This window comes from Neoarius graeffei, chromosome 7 (assembly GCF_027579695.1).
Source record: "Neoarius graeffei isolate fNeoGra1 chromosome 7, fNeoGra1.pri, whole genome shotgun sequence".
In the NCBI taxonomy this organism is placed as follows: Eukaryota; Metazoa; Chordata; class Actinopteri; order Siluriformes; family Ariidae; genus Neoarius; species Neoarius graeffei.
Genome location: NC_083575.1, coordinates 71972695 through 71997498, shown reverse-complemented (window position 1 = coordinate 71997498; position 24804 = coordinate 71972695). Strand labels below are relative to the sequence as shown.

General features: G+C 46.7%; 1 protein-coding gene across 1 annotated transcript in view; it reads left to right on the top strand.

Moving 5' to 3' along the window:
- The first annotated feature begins 21179 nt into the window (after window positions 1-21179).
- Window positions 21180-24804, top strand: part of vwa11 (von Willebrand factor A domain containing 11) — a 30940-nt gene continuing 27315 nt past the window's right edge. Inside the window, exons 1-2 of the mRNA XM_060926357.1 lie at window positions 21180-21219; window positions 23329-23519. Coding sequence (XP_060782340.1) covers window positions 23340-23519 — 180 coding nt within the window. The 5' untranslated portion in view covers window positions 21180-21219; window positions 23329-23339. The remainder of the gene's footprint in view (window positions 21220-23328; window positions 23520-24804) is intronic.

Genomic DNA, 24804 nt, shown 5'->3' with positions numbered 1-24804 from the left:
GGCCTTGCTTCCTTTCCACCTCATCTCCTGCACACACAAAATGTCCAACTTCCTTCTTTCCATCATACCTGCTAATTCTCTCACTCTGCCAGTCAGTGTTCCCACAGTGTTCCTACCCTCAATTCTAAGCTCCTTCCCTTCCACCTTTCATGCTCTCTCCTAACATGCCTCCCCCCTCTCTTTTTCCTTCTCCATTTTGGTGCAACAGTAGCATACTTTCCACCGGCACCCTGTTGACCAACAGTACCGGAGGCGGCCATTGTTAACCCGGGCCTCGACCGATCCAGTACGGTATTTCTCTTTTCAATCCACATGTTAGATTTGGCACAGTTTTATGCCGGATGCCCTTCCTGACACAACCTTCTCCAATTTATCTGGGTTTGGGACCGGCACTGTGCTTATGCACCCTCAGTGGCTGGATTGGAGGACGGCCCCATATGGACAGTTAAAATACACACATGGAAGATGGCTCTGGACAATTACAGTAATGCTATGATGGCTACAATTGCCATGATAACTTTAGGACTGCAGTTGTCATGCACAGTTTTGCACTCAAGTGTTAGGACTGGGGACTGTCTTGGCCTCTAGAGGCCGCTGTTATTGCTTTTCTTGTCATGTTTGTTTTGGCCTCTAGAGGCCGCCACTGTTTCTGTGTTTTATGTTTGTTGTTTTCCATGTGTCTTGTGCCCCACCTAGTCCTCCTTAGTGTCACCTGTGTCCTATTTTAGTTTGTGTATAAATACCTCTTCAGTTTGGTCCCTAGTCACGGAATCTTTGTGCTGTAATGCTTTTCGTTAGAACCTCTGTCCTGTGCCCTTGCTTTTGCCCTTGTGTTTTTGGCCTTTTGTTTTCTTGTTGGATTTTTCACTTAACCTTTGGTATCTTTTGAGCGTTTACATTTTTGCCTTTTTCTTATTTGGTCTTTGAACTTTTGGATTTTTTTTTGATCGATCTTCTGAGTGTTTTGCATTTTGGATAATACTTTTTGTTTTTGCCCTGGATTGTAAATAGTGTGTATTTTGTAAATAAACAAACTGTTTTTTGCTACTTTCTACTTCTGCCTCACGCCTCTGCACTTGAGTCATTCCCCTGGTGGCTTAGTGGGGGTTTGCTGGATTATCACACCAGCAACCTGGGTTCAAATCCCAACAAAACCCTAACATCAAGTCTCCATTAATGAACAGTTGATAACTTCAACAAAAGAAGAAGAAGCCTTTATTTGTCACATGCACACTTAAGCACACAGTGAAATTCATCCTCTGCATTTAACCCATCTGAAGCAGTGAACACATGCACACACACTCGGAGCGCTGGGCAGCCATACTACAGCGCCCGGGGAGCAGTTGAGGGTTAGATACCTTGCTCAAGGGCACTTCAACCCATGGCCGTCGCATGTTAATTTAACCACATGTCTTTGGACTGTGGGGGAAACCAGAGCACCCTGAGGAAACCCACACAGACACGGGGAGAACATGCAAACTCCACACAGAAAGGCCCCCGTTGGCCACTGGGCTCAAACCCAGAACCTTCTTGCTGTGAGGTGACAGTGCTAACCACTGTGCCACCCAACAGATTCCATGTTAAAACTATAATGAATTTCCTGGTTACACAGTTGAACTTTGTGACTCTATAGGACACAGTTATAGAAGTCAGTTATTTATAATCACGCTATCTGTTATCACCCAGATGAGGATGGGTTTCTGTTTGAGTCTGGTTCCTATCGAGGTTTCTTCCTCATGTCATCTGAGGGAGTTTTTCCTTGTCACCGTTGCCACAGGCTTGCTCATCAGGGATAAATCAATTTATTAGGCATAAAATTAGCTCATATGTTTAAAGTCTTTAAAGTCTTGAATTTTCTGTAAAGCTGCTTTGAGATAATGTCTGTCATTAAAAGCATGTGCCAATGGGGGCGTGACCGAGCATCAGTCTGTGAATGGAGGCCGGAGTCAGAGAACGTGAGTGGTCGTGTATTATAACACCTGTTGTCAATTAATGTGTGTTTGTGTGTCTCCTCCAGTGACCACGCCCTATAAAAAGAGAGTGAGAAGGGGAGGTCAGCCCACCATTCGCATTTGGGCAACAACTCCAGGACGCCTGCCAGCGGTGGATGAGGGCAGACGACCGCAACGCTGAGGGAGTGATCGACCTGGTGACACCAGAGCAATTCGTCGCACGACTTCAAGAAGGAACGGCGGAGTGGGTCCAGTGTCATCGCCCGGCATCGCTGGACCAAGCTATCGAGCTGGCAGAGGACCACATGGCGGCAGTTCCGATGGCAGGAAGGCTTGTCTCCTCTTCCTCTTTCTCTTCTTTCTCTCCATCTCCCGCTGCTTCCCGTCCTCATCCCATTCGGGGCCGGCTGGGGAATGGGACAAGGGCGGGAAGCAGAGGGAAAGGGAGAGAAAGAAGAGAGAGGGGAAGAGGAGACACACCTTCCTGCCATCGGAACTGCTGCCATGTGGTCTTCTGCCAGCTCGATAGCTTGGGCCAGCTATGCCGGGCGATGACATTGGACCCACTCCGCTGTTCCTTCCAGAAGTCGCGCAATGAATTGCTCCAGTGTTACCAGGTCGATCACTCCCTCAACGTCGCGGTCATCTGCCCTCAGCCACTGCCGGCAGGCGTCCCGGAGTTGTTGCCTGAATGCGAATGGTCAGCTGACCTCCTCCAAGCGCAGCGAGTGGAAGCGCTGCCGTTGTTGCTCTGGGGAGCGGCCAACACGCTGGAGGATGGCTCATCGGAGGTCCGTGTACATGAGCCGGCTGTCGGTGGGGAGCTGCAGCGTAGCCAGCTGCGCCTCGCCTGTCAGCAGGGGGAGGAGGTGCACCACACTCTGGTCGACCGGCCAACCCCATACCTCAGCTGCTTGCTCGAAGAGCGCAAGGAAGGCTTCCGGATAGTCGTGTGGACCCATCTTCATTAGGGTGAGGTGGGGAGGGTCCGCTGCGGTGGCGGTTGTGGGCCCCGCCGACATGAGCAGGTGCCAGAATGCCTGGCGGTCTTCCTGTTGGGCCAGCACCAAGGCTTCGAACTGTTGTTCTTGCTCCTTTCGGAAGGCGACCAGTGCTTGGTGCTGATTCTGCTGGGCTGTGGCAAGGGCATGGATCAGGTCCTTGAATGGCGAGGACTCTATGGGGCTGTTCCCTTCTGCACTCGTCCTGGGTTTCGGCACCACTGTAGAGAGACCCTGATGTGGGTGGAGCACAGAAGCATGGCAGGCGGTTATTTGCATTCTTAATTATTTTCTTTATTGCTGCTTTTCAGCACACAACTCAAACTCTCTCACTCACACACACACACACACACACACACACCGCTGCCACAAAGCGCTATGCAAATAAACTTGACTTGACTTACTACTTGAGTACTCATTTTATGAGATTCTTTTTTACTTATATCCAAATCATAATTTTGGTGTGTACTTTTATTTCTACTTGAGTCATTATAAGTTTACTAAAGCATATGAGGAATTTTTAATAATATTCAATGAACTATCTAATAAAAATTGTCCTATAAAGAAATAAAGTAATATACATAAATATACAAATAGTCCGTGGGTCACCAAGGGGCTACAAAATGCCTGCAAAAAGAAAAACATATTATACAGACAATTCTTAAAGGATCGAACTATAGAAGCAGAGGAAAAATATAAAAAATATTAAAATAAATTAACTAATATTATGAGGATATGTAAGAAAGACTATTATAATAAATTAGTGGAGAAAAATAAAAACAATATTAAAGGTATATGGACTGTACTAAATGGTATTGTGAGAAATGGATCCAAAACTACAAATTACCCGGAGTACTACACTGAAAATGATAAGATCATAAAAAATATGGAGGATGTGGTGAATGGTTTTAACCAATTCTTTGTAAATGTGGGACCAGATTTAGCGGCAAAAATAAAGGAACCCGAGACAACACAGTGTGGGGACATAGAAGATATGGGGGACAGAAATCCAAGTACAATTTTTCTAACTGCAACTGATGAGGAAGAAATTATCCAAATTATAAGAAAATGTAAAAACAAAACCTCTGCAGACTGGAATGATATAGACATGTTAACAGTAAAGACAGTTATTGAGGGAATTGTGAAACCACTCACCCACATCTGCAATTTATCTTTTCAATCAGGTACATTTCCAGACAAAATGAAAATTGCAAAAGTGATACCATTGTTTAAAACCGGAGATAGACACCATTTCACAAACTACAGGCCTGTTTCTTTACTCCCCCAATTCTCCAAAGTACTCGAAAAACCTTTTTCAGATAGACTGGACAAATTCATTGAAAAACACAACCTCCTTACAGACAGTCAATATGGATTCAGAACGGACAGATCAACATCGATGGCACTAATGGAACTAATAGAGGAAATCACAAACTGTATAGACAATAAAAAAATAGCAATTGGAGTATTTGTGGACCTAAAAAAAGCATTCGATACCATAGATTATAGTATATTATTAAGTAAACTAGATAAGTGTGGTGTTAGGGGAGTTGGGTGGAGCTGGCTGTCGAGCTATCTAAGAAACAGGCAACAGTTTGTGCAGATAGGTGACCATAAATCTGATTTCATGAACATTACATGTGGGGTACCACAGGGGTCAATATTAGGTCCGAAATTATTTATATTATATATTAATGACATATGTAGAATTTCGCGAGTACTGAAATTTGTTTTGTTTGCAGACGACACCAATATTTTTTGTTCTGGTGAGAATTTGCAGCAGACTTTGGAGACAATCACAACTGAAATAAATAAACTAAAACTATGGATTGACAAAAATAAATTATCATTAAATCTAAGCAAAACAAAGATCATGTTGTTTGGGAGACACAAAATAGATTGTAATGTAGAATTGATAATAGACAATACTAAGATAGAAATGGTACAGGAAATCAAATTTCTTGGTGTGATTTTGGATCATAAAGTCTGCTGGAAACCTCATGTAGGATACATACGAGCAAAACTGGCAAAGTGCTCGGCAATTCTGTGGAAAACAACATATTCTTGATTGCAAATCTTTGCATACTCTATATTACTCATTATTTTTGCCATATCTGACTTACTGTGTCGAAGTCTGGGGAAACACCTACAAAACCACTCTGCAGTTGATATGTACAATACAGAAAAGAGCAATAAGGACAATAAACAAAACAGGATACAGAGATCACACAAACTCACTATTCATAAAATCACACATGTTGAAATTTATGGATCTGGTCAAATTCAGAACAGCACAAATAATGTATAAAGCGAGAAATAATCTATTGCCAAAAAATATACAAGGAATGTTTAGTGAGAGAGAGTGGGGATATAATTTAAGGGGAGACCTAAATTTAAAAAAACCCAAAGGTCTGAACAAATATGAAAAACATGTGCGTATCGAGCTGTGGGGTGACTTTATGGAACAGACTGGAGACAGAAATAAAACAAAGTGCAATGTGGCAGCAGGGGCGTGGTCAAGTGCCCGTCTGTGACAGGAGGGTGGAGTCAGGGAAGGTAAGTGGCAGAATCACTACACCTGAGAGCAATTAACCTGTTTGTGTGTCTTCCCAGTGACCGCACCCTATATAAGGAGGGAGAGCAGAGAGCAGGGGAGCTCTCCCTGGAACCAGACGCCGAGTGTGTGTGTGTGTGTCTGTAAACGTTAATCATATAGTTGTTAGACTGAAAAGTGTGACAATAAAACGGATTATCAACCTGAGCTCTGTCCTGCCGTCTTCTGTGCTCCGCCCATACATAAGAACTGCTACAGTGGTGCCGAAACCCGGGACCTGGAGCATAGAAAACCGAACCACCCCATGGAGTCTTCCCCGTTCGCCGACCTGGTCCACGCCCTCGCCACGGCCCAGCAAAGCCAGCACCAGGCGCTCGTCATGCTCCGTAAGGAGCAGGAGCAGCGCTTCGAGGCCCTGGTGTTGGCCCAGCAAGAGGACCGACAGGCATTCCGGCACCTCCTCGCGTCGGCGGGGACAATCGACGCTTCCATCGCGGGCCCGTCCCCCCCCCGACAAAGATGGGCCCGCAGGATGACCCTGATGCTTTCATCACGCTCTTTGAGCAAGTCGCGGAGACCTCAGGGTGGCCGATGGATCAGCGCGCGGCGCACCTCCTCCCCCTGCTAACGGGGGAGGTGCAGTTGGCCGCGCTACAGCTCCCCGCCGACCGCCGGCTGGCCTACGCGGACCTTCGCTGGGCCATCCTCCAGCACGTGGGGCGCACCCCCGAACAACAGCGCCAGCGCTTCCGCGCTCTGCGCTTGGAGGAAGTCGGCCGCCCGTTCGCGTTTGGCCAGCAACTCTGGGACACCTGCTGGCGGTGGCTGAGGGCCAACAACCGCGACGCCGAGGAGATCGTCGATCAGGTGGTGCTGGAGCAGTTCATCGCGCACTTGCCCACAGGAACCGTGGAGTGGGTCCAGTGCCACCGCCCAGCGTCACTGGATCAGGCCATTGAGCTGGCGGAGGACCATTTGGCGGCTGTTCCGGCGGCAGGACAGCAGACAGCCTCTTCTCTTCTCTCCTCTCCTCTTCTCTCTCTCTTTCTCCCCCTCCTTCTGTGTCCCGTCCTCTCCCCATTCCCCCACCGCGGAGGCAGGGGCCGGCACCACCCCAGCCGGCCCGCCGCACCCGCAGTGCCCTCCCGTTTCTCCCTTCAGTGTCTGTCTCTCCCCCCCTCAGGTGAGTGAGCTCCAAAACACTGGTGCAGAGAGGAAGCCCGGGCTGGTTTGCTGGCGCTGTGGGGAACCGGGCCACCTCCAACAGCAGTGCACGACAATGGAGGTGGGTGCGGTGGTTCGGATCCCCGACGCGCCAGACGCCGCCCTCGATCAGGCCGGAGCGTATCGCATACCGGTGAGTATCCAAGGGGATACATATCAGGTGTTGGTGGATTCTGGTTGTAATCAGACCTCAATTCACCAAAGCCTGGTGCAAAACGAGGCAGTAGGGGGAGCACAGGGGGTGAAGGTGTTGTGTGTGCACGGGGATGTTCACAGCTACCCTTTGGTGTCAGTCCACATTTTTTTCCGAGGGGAAAAATTTATAGTGAAGGCGGCGGTTAATCCTCGCCTTACCCACTCTTTGATTTTGGGGACTGATTGGCTGGGATTTCGGGGTTTGTTGTTGTGCTTAGTAGAGAGTGGGTCCTGCCATTTAGCAGGGGGAGGTCCCGGGGTCGCTTTGGCGGGAGCAGCTGTCACAGAGCCGTCTACGTCATCTCCGTGTCAGAGTGAGGAGCCCCAGGCTCCTCCTCTCTCTCTCGGGGAATCCCTCGCAGATTTCCCGTTAGAACAATCTTGAGGCGAGACTCTGCGACATGCATTTGACCAAGTGAGAGTAATCGATGGTCAAACGCTCCTGCCGAACGCCACCCCGTCCTTCCCCTATTTCTCTATTATGAAGGATAGATTATACCGAGTGACGCAGGACACTCAGACGAAAGAGCAAATCACGCAGCTTTTAATTCCAAAGAGCCGCCGGGAATTGGTATTCCAGGCGGCTGACTTTAATCCCATGGCTGGACACCTAGGGCAGGACAAGACACTAGCCCGAATAATGGCCCGATTCTATTGGCCGGGGATTCGCGGCGATGTTCGTAGGTGGTGTACAGCATGCCGCGAATGCCAGTTAGTCAATCCAGCGGCCATTCCAAAAGCGCCTTTGCGCCCTCTTCCATTGATTGAGACACCGTTTGAGAGAATTGGGATGGATCTCGTCGGGCCATTAGATCGGTCAGCACGAGGGTACCACTTTATATTAGTTCTGGTGGACTATGCAACGCGATACCCGGAAGCAGTACCTCTGCACAATATCTCAGCACACAGTATTGCGGAGGCACTCTTCCGCGTTATCTCCCGAGTCGGAATCCCGAAAGAGATTCTGACTGATCAAGGCACTACATTTATGTCACGGACACTGCGTGAACTGTATGGGTTACTGGGGATTAAGCCGATCCGCACCAGTGTGTATCACCCACAAACGGACGGTTTAGTGGAACGGTTCAACCGCACCCTCAAAAATATCATTAAAAAATTCGTAAGTGAGGATGCACATAATTGGGATAAGTGGCTCGAGCCCTTGTTGTTCTCAGTGCGAGAGGTTCCCCAAGCCTCCACGGGGTTCTCCCCGTTCGAATTATTATATGGGCGTAAGCCGCGCGGCATTCTAGACATGCTGTGGGAAAATTGGGAGGAGGGACCTTCACAAAGCAAGAACGAAATTCAATACGTTATGGACCTGCGTGCAAAACTCCACACGCTCACCCACCTAACCCAGGAGAATTTGCGGCAGGCACAGGAATGGCAAGCCTGCCTGTACAACAAGGGTACGTGCCTTAGGGAGTTCACCCAGGGAGATAAAGTACTCGTACTGTTGCCCACTTCGAGCTCCAAATTGATCGCCAAGTGGCAAGGTCCCTTTGAGGTCACACGGCGAGTCGGGGACGTCGATGTACGAGGTGAGGTGAACGGACATGGGTGGGGCGCTACAAATTTACCACCTCAATCTCCTTAAACTCTGGAAGGAGGAGGTCCCCGTGGCGTTGGTGTCAGTGGTTCCGGAGAAGGCGGAGCTGGGGCCGGAGGTTAAAAAAGGGGCATTAACATCACATACCCCTCTGGTCCCCTGTGGAGACCACCTCTCCCCGACCCAGCTCACGGAGGTCGCCCAGTTGCAGACCGAGTTTTCGGATGTGTTCTCATCCCTGCCCAGTCACACTAACCTCATAGAGCACCACACAGAGATGCCCCCGGGGGTAGTAGTGCGTAGCCGCCCTTACAGACTACCCGAACACAAAAAAAGGTGGTTCGGGAAGAACTTGAGACCATGCTTGAAATGGACATCGTCGAGGAGTCCCACAGTGACTGGAGCAGCCCGGTGGTCTTGGTATCCAAGGCCGATGGGTCAGTCCGGTTCTGTGTGGACTACAGAAAAGTCAACGCGGTGTCTAAATTCGACGCGTACCCAATGCCTCGTATTGATGAGTTGCTCGATCGACTCGGCACTGCTCGCTTTTATTCGACGCTGGATTTGATGAAGGGATATTGGCAGATCCCCTTGACTCCACTATCCCGAGAAAAAACGGCCTTTTCCACACCGTTTGGTTTACACCAATTCGTCACCCTTCCGTTTGGGCTGTTTGGGGCGCCCGCTACGTTTCAGCAGCTGATGGACAGAGTCCTCCACCCTCACGCCACTTATGCAGCCGCTTATCTAGATGACATCATCATCTATAGTAATGACTGGCAGCGGCACCTCGAACATCTGAGGGCCATCCTTAGGTCGCTGAGGCGAGCGGGGCTCACAGCCAACCCAAAGAAGTGTGCGATTGGGTGGGTGGAAGTACGGTATCTGGGCTTCCACTTGGGCAATGGGCAGGTGCGTCCCCAAATTAATAAGACGGCAGCAATTGCGGCCTGCCCAAGGCCCAAGACCAAAAAGGGGGTGAGACAGTTCCTGGGGCTGGCGGGCTATTACCGTAAGTTTATACCTAATTATTCGGACGTCACCAGCCCGCTGACTGATCTCACTAAAAAGGGGGCACCAGATCTGGTCCAGTGGACGGAGCAATGTCAGCAGGCTTTTTCTGAGGTAAAGGCTGCACTGTGTGGGGGGCCACTTTTACACTCCCCTGACTTTTCTCTCCCCTTTATGTTGCAGACCGATGCGTCGGACAGAGGGCTGGGGGCGGTTTTGTCCCAGGAGGTGGAGGGGGAGGACCACCCCATCCTGTACATCAGCAGGAAGCTGTCGGTGTGTGAGGGGCACTACAGCACCATAGAGAAAGAGTGTCTGGCCATCAAGTGGGAGGTCCTCGCCCTCCGGTACTACCTGCTGGGGTGCCCTTTCACCCTCTGTTTGGACCACGCACCCCTCCAGTGGCTCCACCGCATGAAGGATGCCAATGCGCGGAATACCCGTTGGTATCTGGCACTCCAACCCTTTAATTTCAAGGTGGTCCACAGGCCGGGGGCGCAGATGGTCGTGGCAGACTTCCTCTCCCGTCGGGGGGGGGGAGTTGGCGGCCTGAGTCGGGTGGTGGGGCTATGTTGCAGCGGGGGCGTGGTCAAGCGCCGGTCTGTGACAGGAGGGTGGAGTCAGGGAAGGTAAGTGGCAGAATCACTAAACCTGAGAGCAATTAACCTGTTTGTGCGTCTTCCCAGTGACCGCGCCCTATATAAGGAGGGAGAGCAGAGAGCAGGGGAGCTCTCCCTGGAACCAGACGCCGAGTGTGTGTGTGTCTGTAAACAATAATCATATAGTTGTTAGACTGAAAAGTGTGACAATAAAACGGATTATCAACCTGAGCTCTGTCCTGCCATCTTCTGTGCTCTGCCCATACATAAGAACTGCTCCCATGCAAATATAAATCTGTTTAAAAAAAGGTACAAAAAAATTTTTTAAACAAGTATATAGAAGAGGAAGTATGTCAACGGAGGATGATGAGGGATAAATAGAATAGGGTTGATTGTTATATTAGAACGAACTTAGTATACGGTATATATGGTATATATTTATTTATGGGGATAGGTATGTAGTAGATATTGTAGTAGATATGTAGATTCATATTTACAGGAATAGGTATGTAGTAGATATTTATTTTTGTAATTATATATTTATATAGATATTTATGAAGTGTATATATATATATATATATATATATAGTAATTATATATTTATATAGATATTTGTGAAGTGTATATATGGAATGTAGTATATATTTATTTTTGTAATTAAATATTTATATAGATATTCATGAAGTGTGTATAAATATATGGTATGTAGTATATATTTATTTTTGTAATTATACATTTATATAGATATTCATGAATTGTATATATGGTATATATTTTTATAGGTGTATTAATGAAGTTTGGATTTCGGGGTAGTTAAAAAGGGGTGGGAAATTAAAAAAGTATTGTACTTCTTCCTACTCCTTTTTCGAACAATGTGCAGTGTATTGTAATGTCTTAGCTTTTTATGTATTTTATTTATTATTTTTTTGTCACTTTCTCGTTTTCTTTCTTTTGTATGTACAAATAGTTACAAACATTTTTTTATACATGTTCGAAATAAAATAAATTCATTCATTCATAAAATAAATTCATTCATTCATTATCTCATCTCATTATCTCTAGCCGCTTTATCCTGTTCGACAGGGTCTCAGGCAAGCTGGAGCCTATTCCAGCTGACTACGGGTGAAAGGCGGGGTACACCCTGGACAAGTCGCCAGGTCATCACAGGGCTGACACATAGACACAGACAACCATTCACACTCACATTCACACCTACGGTCAATTTAGAGTCACCAGTTAACCTAACCTGCATGTCTTTGGACTGTGGGGGAAACCGGAGCACCCGGAGGAAAACAACACAGACACGGGGAGAACATGCAAACTCCACACAGAAAGGCCCTCGTTGGCCACGGGGCTCGAACCCAGACCTTCTCGCTGTGAGGCAACATCGCTAACCACTACACCACCGTGCCGCCCTGAGTCATTATTCTCATCTCATCTCATTATCTCTAGCCGCTTTATCCTGTCCTACAGGGTCGCAGGCAAGCTGGAGCCTATCCCAGCTGACTACGGGCGAAAGGCGGGGTACACCCTGGACAAGTCGCCAGGTCATCACAGGGCTGACACATAGACACAGACAGACAACCATTCACATTCACACCTACGGTCAATTTAGAGTCACCAGTTAACCTAACCTGCATGTCTTTGGACTGTGGGGGAAACCGGAGCACCCGGAGGAAACCCACGTGGACACGGGGAGAACATGCAAACTCCACACAGAAAGGCCCTCGCCGGCCCCGGGGCTCGAACCCAGGACCTTCTTGCTGTGAGACGACAGTGCTAACCACTACACCACCGTGCCGCCCCTGAGTCATTATTATTATTATAAAATAACAATAATTTTACTTGAGTACAGTTTTTGTTTAGTTGACCCACCTCTACATGTAGGTAACCTTATCTTCAGCAATACAGCAGGAAAGAAATTCCAAAATGTATAGTAGGTATGGCCAAACTTGTGCCTTTTTGCAGGATATTACATAAAACATAAATGAGGATATTACAAAAACACAAACAGGGGATAGTGTATGTACTGGGTAATATAGCAAACAGAGTATTTACTGACTAAGCAACTCCTGAAGTATACCTAATTTAATTTATCTAGAAGTTTTTCTCTATTTCTATTCTCTGTTTATCCTGTAATGATGCTACTGGAATTTTAATTTCCCTGAGGGAACCCGCCCAAAGGGATCAATAAAGTTCTATCTAATCTAATCTAATCTAATCTAATCTACATTTACTGTATGTCATAGACCTATTAAAGTCTAACATATGATCATGAATGTAATCAGTTAAGATCTTTCGCATTCCACCGGTCAATAGCAGTTATAAAGCCATTCCTGGAAATGCATAACTCTGTGAGCTACCATATATTGGATGATATCATAAAGTTTCTTGCAAAAGTATTCATCCCCCTTGATAAGCTTTTATTTTTGTTCCAGTGGCAAGTAGCATGGCTACTTTGTTTTAACTGTACTGTCAGGCACAGCTCCATCTAATTTTTAATTCTTGTACTATTTGGGTAGTCACTTTATGCTTCATCTGAGTGTTTATGGCAAAAATACTTATAATTAATAGCTAATCTCAAACTGCTTGTGGATTTAATCATTGCTTCATGATGGACTGCCATGTGCACAGCATTCTGATTGCTGAAATTCCTACAGTTAAGTATAGGAGTAATTAGAGCCTGCCTCAGAAGTCAAGGCTGCATGAGCAGTGGGATGGAATAAATAACAATATAGCTATAAAATAGAGCCACATTTCCCTTTCTATATTATTTTACTGTATCTGAACTACATTCCATTCCTCCTCCCAACTTTAACTTCACCTGCATGGCAAAAAAAAAAACAACTCAGGAATTTAAGGTAAGAATTTCTAACAAATGAGCCTCATTTATCAATCTTTTAACATTTATGTTGGTTTGCTTTCTTTGTTGTTTATATTACTTAATAATATAAATGACTTTCACAAAAAAATTCTTAATAGTTTTCTTACTCTCTGACCTGGTGAACTCTGCTCTGGATAAGAGCATCTGATAAATGCTGTAAATGTAATACAAGTTGACAATAGACTGGCATGGTGGTGCAATGGTTAGCATTGTCACCTCACAGCAAGCAAGTTCTGAGTTCGAACCTGCTGGTCGACTGGGGCCTTTCTGTGTGGAGTTTGCATGTTCTCCTCATGCCTGTGTGGGTTTCCTCTGGGTGCTCTGGTTTCCTCCCACAGCCTAAAGACATGTGGATTAGGTCAACTGACTACTCTAAATTGCCCAAAGATGTGAATATAATTGTAAATCGTTGGTCATCTCTGTGTTAGCCCTGCGATAGATGGGCGACCTGTCTCTATCTGTCTCTACCTGTCTCTACCCTACACCTCTCGCCTACTGTCAACTGGGATTGGCTCCAGCTCTTCTCAAGACCCGCAATGGATAATGGACAATGACTGAATGAAAAGTAGACAATATATTCCATATAGGGCTGGATGATATGGACAAAATCTTATATCACAATATAGATAATTGCACATCTTGAAAATATATACAATACCAGTCAAAAGTTTGGACACACCTTCTAATTCAATGTTTTTTTCTTTATTTTTATTAATTAAAAGACACTTCATGTCTTAAAGTAATGATGGACTGTCATTTTTCTTTATTTATTTGAGCAGTTTTTCACATAATATGGATTACTACAGTTGTGGAATAGGGCTATTTACTGTATTTTTATGATATATATTTATGCACTGCCTAAAAGCGGAGCTCCCAATGAGTGTACAGTATGAGCAAATATTTGCAAGTGCACAAAATCAGCCTGAATAGAATAATATTATAGCATACAGTGTCTTGCAAAAGTATTCATCCCCCTTGGTGTTTGTCCTGCTTTGTTGCATTATAAGCTGGAATAAAAATGGATTTTTGGAGGGTTAACACCATTTGATTTGCACAACATGCCTACAACTTTAAAGATGAAAACTGTTGTTTTATTGTGGCACAAACAATATGTGGCAGCGGGGGTGTGGTCAAGCGCCGGTCTGTGACAGGAGGGCGGAGTCAGGGAAGGTAAGTGGCAGAATCACTACACCTGAGAGCAATTAACCTGTGTTTGTGTGTCTTCCCAGTGACCGCGCCCTACTTAAGGAGGGAGAGCGAGAGCAGAGGGGCTCTTCCCGGAACCAGATGCCGAGTGTGTGTGTGTCTGTAAAAGTCATTCAGAATTGTTAGACTGAAAAGTGTGACAATAAAACGGTTTATCAACCTGAGCTCTGTCCTGCCATCTTCTGTGCTCCGCCCATACATAAGAACTGCCACAGTGGTGCTGAAACCCGGAATCTGGAGCACAGAATGCCGAACCGCCCCATGGAGTCTTCCCCGTTCGCCGACCTGGTCCACTCCCTCGCCACGGCCCAGCAAAGCCAGCACCAGGCGCTCGTCACACTCCGTAAGGAGCAGGAGCAGCGCTTCGAGGCCCTGGTGTTGGCCCAGCAAGAGGACTGACAGGCGTTCCGGCACCTCCTCGCGTCGGCAGGGACAATCGACGCTTCCACCGCGGGCCCGTCCCCCCTCACCCTGACAAAGATGGGCCCGCAGGACGACCCCGAGGCTTTCATCATGCTCTTTGAGCAAGTCGCGGAGACCTCGGGGTGGCCAATGGATCAGCGCGCGGCACGCCTCCTCCCCCTGCTAACGGGGGAGGCGCAGCTGGCCGCGCTACAGCTCCCTGCCGACCGCCGGCTGGCCTACGCAGACCTTCGCCGGGCCATCCTCCAGCGTGTGGGGTGCACCGCCGAACAGCAGCGCCAGCGCTTCCGCGCTCTGCGCTTGGAGGAAGTCGGCCGCCCATTCGCGTTTGGCCAGCAACTCCGGGACGCCTGCTGGCAGTGGCTGAGGGCCAACAACCGCGACGCCGAGGAGATCGTCGATCAGGTGGTGCTGGAGCAGTTCATCACATGCTTGCCCACAGGAACCGCGGAGTGGGTCCAGTGCCACCGCCCGGCGTCGCCGGATCAGGCCATCGAGCTGGCGGAGGACCATTTGGCGGCTGTTCCGGCAGCAGGACAGCAGACAGCCTCTTCTCTCCTCTTCTCTCTCTCTCTGTCTCTCCTTCCGTCTGTGTCCCGTCCTCGCCCCATTCCCCCACCGTGGAGGCGGGGGCCGGCACCACCCCAGCCGGCCCACCGCACCCGCGGTGCCCTCCCATTTCGCCCTTCTGTGTCTGTCTCTCCCCCCCTCAGGTGAGTGAGCCCCAGAACACCGGTGCAGAGAGGAAGCCCGGGCCGGTTTGCTGGCGCTGCGGGGAACCGGGCCACCTCCAACAGCAGTGCACGGCAATGGAGGTGGGCGCGGTGGTTCGGATCCCCGACGCGCCAGAAGCCGCCCTCGATCGGGCTGGAGCGTATCGCATACCGGTGAGTATTCAAGGGGATACATATCAGGCATTGGTGGATTCCGGTTGTAATCAGACCTCAATTCACCAAAGCCTGGTGCAAAACCAGGCATTGGGGGGAAGCACAGGGGGTGAAGGTGTTGTGTGTGCACGGGGATGTTCACAGCTACCCTTTGGTGTCGGTCCACATTTTTTTCAGAGGGGAAAAATTTATAGTGAAGGCGGCGGTTAATCCTCGCCTTACCCACTCTTTAATTTTGGGGACTGATTGGCCGGGATTTCGGGATTTAATGACACGCTTAGTAAAGAGTGGGTCCTGCCATTTAACAGGGGGAGGTCCCGGTGTCGCTTTGGCGGGAGCAGCTGTCACAGAGCCGTCTACGTCATCTCCGCATCAGAGTGAGGAGCCGCCGGCCCCTCCTCTCTCTATTGGGGGATCCCTCGCGAATTTCCCATTAGAACAATCGCGAGACGAGACTCTGCGACATGCGTTTGACCAAGTGAGAGTAATTGATGGTCAAATGCTCCAGCCGAACGCCACCCCGTCCTTCCCCTACTTCGCGATTATGAAGGATAGATTATACCGAGTGACGCAGGGCACTCAAACTAAAGAGCGAGTCATGCAACTTTTAATTCCAAAGAGCCACCAGGAATTGGTATTCCAGGCGGCTCACTTTAATCCCATGGCTGGACACTTAGGGCAGGATAAGACACTAGCCCGAATAATGGCCCGATTCTATTGGCTGGGGATTCGCAGCGATGTTCGTAGGTGGTGTACGGCGTGCCACGAATGCCAGTTAGTAAATCCAGCGGCCATTCCAAAAGCGCCTTTGCGCCCTCTACCATTAATCGAGACCCCGTTCGAAAGGATTGGGATGGAGCTCGTCGGGCCATTAGATTGGTCAGCACGAGGGTACTGCTTTATATTAGTTCTGGTGGACTATGCAACGTGATACCCGGAAGCAGTGCCTCTGCGCAATATCTCAGCACGCAGTATTGCAGAGGCGCTCTTCCGCATTATCTCCTGAGTTGGAATCCCGAAAGAGATTCTGACTGATCATAGAGCACCACATAAAGATGCCCCCGGGGGTGGTAATGCGTAGCCGCCCTTACAGGCTACCCGAACACAAAAAAAAGGTGATTCGGGAAGAACTTGAGACCATGCTCGAAATGGGCATCGTCGAGGAGTCCCACAGTGACTGGAGCAGCCCGGCGGTCTTGGTACCCAAGGCCGATGGGTCGATCCGGTTCTGTGTGGACTATAGAAAAGACAACGCGGTGTCTAAATTCGACGCGTACCCAATGCCTCGTATTGATGAATTGCTCGATTGACTCAGCACGGCTCACTTTTATTCGACACTGGATTTGACGAAGGGATATTGGCAGATCCCCTTGACTCCACTATCCCGAGAAAAAACGGCCTTTTCCACACCGTTTGGTTGACACCAATTCGTCACACTTCCGTTTGGGCTGTTTGGGGTGCCCGCTATGTTTCAGCGGCTTATGGACAGGGTCCTCCGCCTCCACGCCACCTATGCGGCCACCTATCTCGACGACATCATCGTATATAGTAATGACTGGCCGAAGCACCTTGAACACCTAAGGGCCGTCCTTAGGTCGCTGAGGCGAGCGGGTCTCACAGCCAACCCGAAGAAGTGTGCGATTGGGCGGGTGGAAGTACGGTATCTGGGCTTCCACTTGGGCAATGGGCAGGTGCGTCCCCAAATTAACAAGACCGCAGCAATTGCGGCCTGCCCGAGGCCCAAGACCAAAAAGGGGGTGAGACAGTTCCTGGGGCTGGCTGGCTATTATCGTAGGTTTATACCTAATTATTCAGACGTCACCAGCCCGCTGACTGATCTCACTAAAAAGGGGGCACCAGATCCGGTCCAGTGGACAGAGCAATGCCAGCGGGCTTTTTCTGAGGTAAAGGCTGCACTGTGTGGGGCGCCACTTTTACACTCCCCTGACTTTTCTCTCCCCTTTATGTTGCAGACCGATGCGTCGGACAGAGGGCTGGGGGCGGTTTTGTCCCAGGAGGTGGAGGGGGAGGACCGCCCTGTCCTGTACATCAGCAGGAAGCTGTCGGTGCGTGAGGGGCGCTACAGCACCATAGAGAAAGAGTGTCTGGCCATCAAGTGGGCAGTCCTCGCCCTCCGGTACTACCTGCTGGGGCGCCCTTTCACCCTCTGTTTGGACCACGCGCCCCTCCAGTGGCTCCACCGCATGAAGGATGCCAACGCGTGGATCACCCGTTGGTATCTGGCACTCCAACCCTTTAATTTCAAGGTGGTCCACAGGCCAGGGGCACAGATGGTCGTGGCGGACTTCCTCTCCCGTCAAGGGGGGGGGAGTCGGCTGCAGGCCGGACGGCCGCCCGGCCTGAGTCAGGCAGTGGGGGCATGTGGCAGTGGGGGCGTGGTCAAGCGCTGGTCTGTGACAGGAGGGCAGAGTCAGGGAAGGTAAGTGACAGAATCACTACACCTGAGAGCAATTAACCTGTGTTTGTGTGTCTTCCCAGTGACCGCGCCCTACTTAAAGTGCCATTCCACCATTGGATGCATTCTTTGGCATAAAATACAATATATTTTATGACAACATGACTAGACAGAGAAATCTTTTAGCTTCAAAATGATATATCAAACATAATTTTTTGACAACGACAAGTATATTAATGGGCGGCACGGTGGTGTAGTGGTTAGCGCTGTCGCCTCACAGCAAGAAGGTCCTGGGTTCGAGCCCCGGGGCCGGCGAGGGCCTTTCTGTGTGGAGTTTGCATGTTCTCCCCGTGTCTGCGTGGGTTTCCTCCGGGTGCTCCGGTTTCCCCCACAGTCCAAAGACATGCAGGTTAGGTTAACTGGTGACTCTAAATTGACCGTAGGTGTGAATGTGAGTGTGAATGGTTGTCTGTGTCTATGTGTCAGCCCTGTGATGACCTGGCGACTTGTCCAGGGTGTACCCCGCCTTTCGCCCGTAGTCAGCTGGGATAGGCTCCAGCTTGCCTGCGACCCTGTAGAAGGATAAAGCGGCTAGAGATAATGAGATGAGATGAGATGAGAAGTATATTAATTTTGCGACCAAAGTCACCTACCCTTTTAATTTCCGCGCGGTAGTGAAACATGATGTCATCAGCAGGTTCCCCTTCTTGTGTAGCACGTCACGTGTGACGTGGCACAGATTATCAGCAATGGCGGATAGAACGCGATTTCCACTTGTCGATTGTTGTGCCGATATTCACCATCGACCGTCCCCTTTGGGCATCACTTGCTATTTTCCTTCGCTTCTTTTCCGAAGCTGACAATTGCGTTCTATCCGCCATTGCTGATAATCTGTGCCACGTCACACGTGACGTGGTACACAAGAAGGGGAACCTGCCGATGACATCACGTTTCACTACCGCGCGGAAATTAAAAGGGTAGGTGACTTTGGTCGCAAAATTAATATACTTGTCGTTGTCAAAAAATTATGTTTGATATATCATTTTGAAGCTAAAAGATTTCTCTGTCTAGTCATGTTGTCATAAAATATATTGTATTTTATGCCAAAAAAATACATCCAATGGTGGAATGGCACTTTAAGGAGGGAGAGCGAGAGCAGAGGGGCTCTTCCCGGAACCAGATGCCGAGTGTGTGTGTGTCTGTAAAAGTAATTCAGAATTGTTAGACTGAAAAGTGTGACAATAAAACGGTTTATCAACCTGAGCTCTGTCCTGCCGTCTTCTGTGCTCCGCCCATACATAAGAACTGCCACACAATAATTAAGATGAAAAAAAAAAACCAGAAATCTGGAGTGTGCATAGGTATTCACCCCCTTTCATATGAAACCCCTAAATAAGAGCTGGTCCAACCAATTCACTTCATAAGCCACACAGTTAGTCCACCTGTGTGCAATCAAAGTGTCACATGATCTGTCACATGATGTCTGTATAAATCAGCCTGTTCTGGAAGGAACCTGACTCTGCTACACTACTAAGCAAGCAACTTGAGAACCAAGGAGCCTCCAAACAGGTCAGAGACAAAGTTGTGGAGAAGTATAGATCAGGATTGGGTTATAAAAAATATCCCAAACTTTGAATATCCCAGGGAGCACCATTAACTCCATTATAGCAAAATGGAAAGAATATGTCACCACTACAAACCTGAAAAGAGAAGGCCGCCCACCAAAACTCACAAACCAGGCAAGGAGGGCATTAATCAGAGATGCAACAAAGACACCAAAGATAACACTGAAGGAGCTGCAGAGATCCACAGCGGAGATGGGAGGATCTGTCCATAGTACCACTTTAAGCTGTACACTCCACAGAGTGGGGGTTTATGGAAGAGTGGCCAGAAAAAAAGTAATTCCTAAATAAAACACGTTTGGAGTTTGCCCAACAGCATGTGGCAGACTCCCCAAACACATGGAAGAAGATTCTCTGGTCAGACGAGACTAAAATTGATCTTTTTGGCCATCGTGGGAAATGTCATGTGTGGAGCAAACCCAACACCCTGAGAACACCATTCCTATGGTGAAGCATGGTGGTGGCAGCATTGTGCTGTGGCGATATTTTTCATCTGCAGGGACAGGAAAGCTGGTCAGGACTGAAGGAAAGTTGGATGGCACTAAATACAGGGCAATTCTGGAGGAAAACCTGTTTGAATCAGCCAGAAGTCTGAGACTGGGATGAAGTTTCACGTTCCAGCAGGACAATGACCTTAAACATACTTCTAAAGCTACACTGGAGTGGCTTAAAGGGAAACATTTAAATGTCTTGGAATGGCCTAATCAAAGCCCAGACCTCAATCCAACTGAAAATCTGGGGCATAACTTGATGACTGCTGTACACCAACACAATCCATCTAACTTGGAGCAGTTTTGCCTTGAGGAATGGGCAAAAATCCCAGTGGCTAAATGTGCTAAGCTAATAGAGACATACCCCAAGAGACTTGCAGCTGTAATTGCAGCAAAATGTGGCTCTACAAAGTATTGACATTTATTTATTTATTTATTTATTTATTTATTTTGGGGGGGGGTACCTATGCACACTCCAGATTTCTGTTTTTCCACATTAATTATTGTTTGTATCACAATTAAACAACAATTTTCACCCTTAAAATGGTAGGCATGTTTTGTAAATCCAATAGTGCTAACCCCCCAAAATCCATTTTAATTCCCGCTTATAATGCAACAAAACAGGACAAGCACAAACGGGGATGAATAATTTTGCAAGACCCTGTATGTATTACCATGGATACAGTAAATACTAACACATATTTAATAGAGAATGTTTCATCATATCATGGCACCAACACTCTTACAAAACAAGCATATATGTATTATGTGGTTTATGTAGTGAGGATGGAAAAAAAATTCCTCCCTGTAAGTTGGCTGTCTAATAGCCATTCTCTATAATCGCTAGTTATGAATCCATTTTCTGTCAAGGCCAACAAATCCAGTTTTGATTAATTCACAATGTCATTGTGGAGTAATTCTTTGAACACAAATGCTTTGACAACGAGTCAGTTGTTCACAGAGAATGGAAATGTCACAATCCCTGTGTTTCCTATTACAAATGGGAATTTCCATTTTGTATGTCTTGTATCTGAATACTGTGATTGCAAGACCAAATGGACACTTTTATAATCCCATAGCACTTTGTTACCTTGCAGAACAGTGCCACTCCCTGCATTACAACATCGGCTGTATTATAGCATATTTTATCTCAGAAAGTCACACTTTCCTGAAGGATGTTCAGAGCCACTGTGGGATCTGTAAAGGTATGAACAATTACAGCTGAGTATTCTATGTTGCATTTCTAAAAAAATTATTAGCACTGTTTGTAGTCTGTGAAGGTTCTCAGTCAACCAGGTCATCATAAAACATAGGTGCTAAAGAAGACAACTGGACTTGCTTGAAATCCTTTGGGTTGCTTTTGGTCCACTAGAGGATAAATACCTGGAACTCCCCACTCATCAGAGAGAACTGAAGAAGCCTTTCAGATGAGAGGTAAAACATCTTCAAGGATTTCAAGCAAGTCCAGTTGCCTTCTTTAGCACCTACGGTTCACTGTGTGTAGTGTAGCATTTATGTCATTATTTCTGGATTATTTTAAAGTCTCTACAATATTTTTGAATGTAGATGGACTGAATTATTAGTAAAAATTCTTATTGCCAGGTTTTAGTAATGAATGAATGAGGGGTGGAAAGATTTTTCCCTGATATACAAATGCATACTAAATACAGTATGGAGACAGTAATGACGTAAATAATGGCATGGCGGAGTAGTGTCCGAAAGTGCATTTTAATTTTACCAATGAGCTCAATATACAGTCCTCTATATAGAATTCCCTAGATAGTGAGTAGGGAGTAGTGAACGAGTGAGTGATTTCAGACAGCTCATGTTTGGAGGTTGCTTTGAATCTTGAGAAATGGAGTTCTGAATGCTTGCAGGTGCATATGTGACACTTTAATCTCTGCTTTGTATCAGACTTCATAACACTACCCCTGCCCAAAGTGAATATTTTTCAATAATAAAATGTTCTGAAGTGTTTTATTACTCTTGTACTACAGCAATGTGGGGTTGGGGTATATGTGTTGGGGTCTCATACTAGGCCTACAGCAATGTGGGGTTGACAGTTATGAGGAGAAGTAACTCTCACTAGTTGCAATCACTTGTCCCTGACAAGGAAATCTAGTGCTTTGGACTCCTTTAACTGCCCTAAATCTCTAACATATGGCTCCAAGTTGTTGGTAGTGCACAGCTGGAGGTGGGTTGAGGGTTGCCTCCCTCTTTATGTGCATGAAGACTAGACCTGATGGATGGGGCAGAGGAACCAACTTGGCCAATGGTCCAGAAGGCAGCTACAGCTAAATGTATGTAAGGCTAAGGGAGTAAATACTGACAAAGTATGGAGTGGGGACCCACAGGCAGTAGGACAGTTACATCCAAATCTGGCAACTCTTGTATCCGTTGATTCTTTACAGTCATCTAGATTAATTCTTGTCACTATTACTCAAGAGTGTTAGACAAGAGAGTGGGTTAGTCTCTACACAACTCTACCTCACCTGAAAACCCAAGCGCAAGTCATAAACAGCTCCAAAAGACCTGTGGCGGTGAGGGAGTGGTGCACACAGCAAGTTTTGGATAGACTGGGAGCTGTGAGTCACAAACCTGCACATCAGGCGGCTTAGGGTATGTGGTCGCTCTACAATAAACAGAGCATTGTTGTGGTTCAGCAGAACCCTGGGTGTCGGTGCCTGAGCAGGTCTATTTCGCAACACACTGCTCACCTCCCTAGATTGAGGACGGGGCCAGAAAAGGTGCCCTAAACAATGCTGCTTGAGACACCACCTGGTTAGCGAGCCACAGCTGACAGGATCCCACACAAATGCAGTAGAAGAACTCCATAAAAAACCAAATAATTCTCCCTGAAACTTGGGACCTGGAACTTCCACGCACTAATAGACAACACAAATGTAGACAGACCAACTGGATGCACAGCTATTGTTGGTAAAGAATTCTCTCAAAAGTTACAGCTTTAACTCTTGCCCTTACACTGATTTTTAATAAAAATGTCTTCATACTGAAAATATTTACATACATTTTTAAAATCAGTAATATGTGGAGCATCTACCATAAAAAATCACTGTATATGTTAGAAGGAGTGGATTAAACAGAATTGATTGGTGCTGTGGAATAAATACTGTAGGTACAGTATACCGAATGGTTGTCCCATAAAATCCCATGTTACTGAATGTATAGCATGATGCAGTTTATAATTTTTCTTTGTTTTCCAATCAGAATATTGGAAAATTATCCCAGAGCTAAGCACAGATTTGCTAATGAAATTCAAAAGCATCAACATAAAGTGATATGCTTTCTTGTAGGTCAACCGAAGATGAGATCATCAATGTGTGTTGTTGCTCTGGTGATTCTGGTTCTGCCTGGGGTGCAGACATTTGTGCCAATAGGTAGTGGCAACACACATGTGACCATCACCGGCAATGCTGTGATGAAAAAGATCTATGAAGTATGTGAGGCGGTGGCTGAGTCAGAAGGAAGACCATTCAACCCAACAGTGAGTATGCTTCTGTATAAACATTTCATTCTATCATTAGTACAACCCCAATTCCAAAAAAGTTGGGGCACTGCAAAAAACATAAATAAAAACAGAATATGATGATTTGCAAATCATGGAAACCATATATTTCATTGAAAATAGTACAAAAACAACATATCAAATTTTGAAACTAAGGAATTTGATTGTTTTTTGAAAAATATATGCTCATTTTGAATTTGATGTCAGCAACACATTTCAGAAAAGTTGGGACAGGGACAACAAAAGACTGAAAAAGTTGTGTAATACTTAAAAACACTAATTTGGTTAATTAGCAACAGGTCAGTAACATGACTGGATATAAAAAGAGCGGAGTCTCTATAGAAAAAGGCGGAGTCTCTCAGAAGTAAAGATGGGGAGGGGTTCACCACTCTGTGAAAGACTGTGTGGGCAAACAGTGCAACAATTTAAGAATAATGTTCCTCAATGTAAAATTGCAAAGAATTTGAGAATCACATCATCTGTGGTAAATAATATCATTAAAAGATTCAGAGAATCTGGAGAAATCTCTGTATGCAAGAGACAAGGCTGAAAACTGACATTGGATGCCGGTGATCTTCAGGCCCTCAGGAGACACTGCATTAAAAGCAGACACGTGTCTGTAGTGGAAATCACTGTATGGGCTCAGGAACACTTCAGAAAACTGTCGTCTGTGAAAACAGCTCACCACTGCATCCACAAATGCAAGTTAAAACCAGATATAAACAATATCCAGAAACATTCATGTTGAATGATATATATAGGTTTCAGAGCAATATGCTGCCATCCAGACAATCTTTTTCAGGAAGGCCTTCCTTCTTTCAGCAAGACAATGCTAAACCGCTTTCTGCACATATTAAAATGGCATGACTCCGTAGTAAGAGTCAGGGTGCTAAACTGGCCTGCCTGCCATCCAGACCTGTCTCCTATTTAAAACATTTGGTGCATTATGAAGTGCAAAATATGACAAAGGAGACCCCGGACTGTTGAACAACTGTAATTGTATATCAGGCAAGAATGGGACAACATTTCTCTTTCAAAACTACAACAATTGGTCTCCTCGGTTCCCAAACGTTTAGAGTGTTGTTAAAAGTAGAGGTGCTGCAACACAGTGGTAAACTTTTTTGAAACGTGTTGCTGAAATCAAATTCGAAATGAGCATATACTTTTCAAAAAAACAATAAAATTTCTCAGTTTCAACATTTGATATGCTGTCTTTGTACTATTTTCAGTGAAATGTAGGGTTTCCATGATGTGCAAATTATCG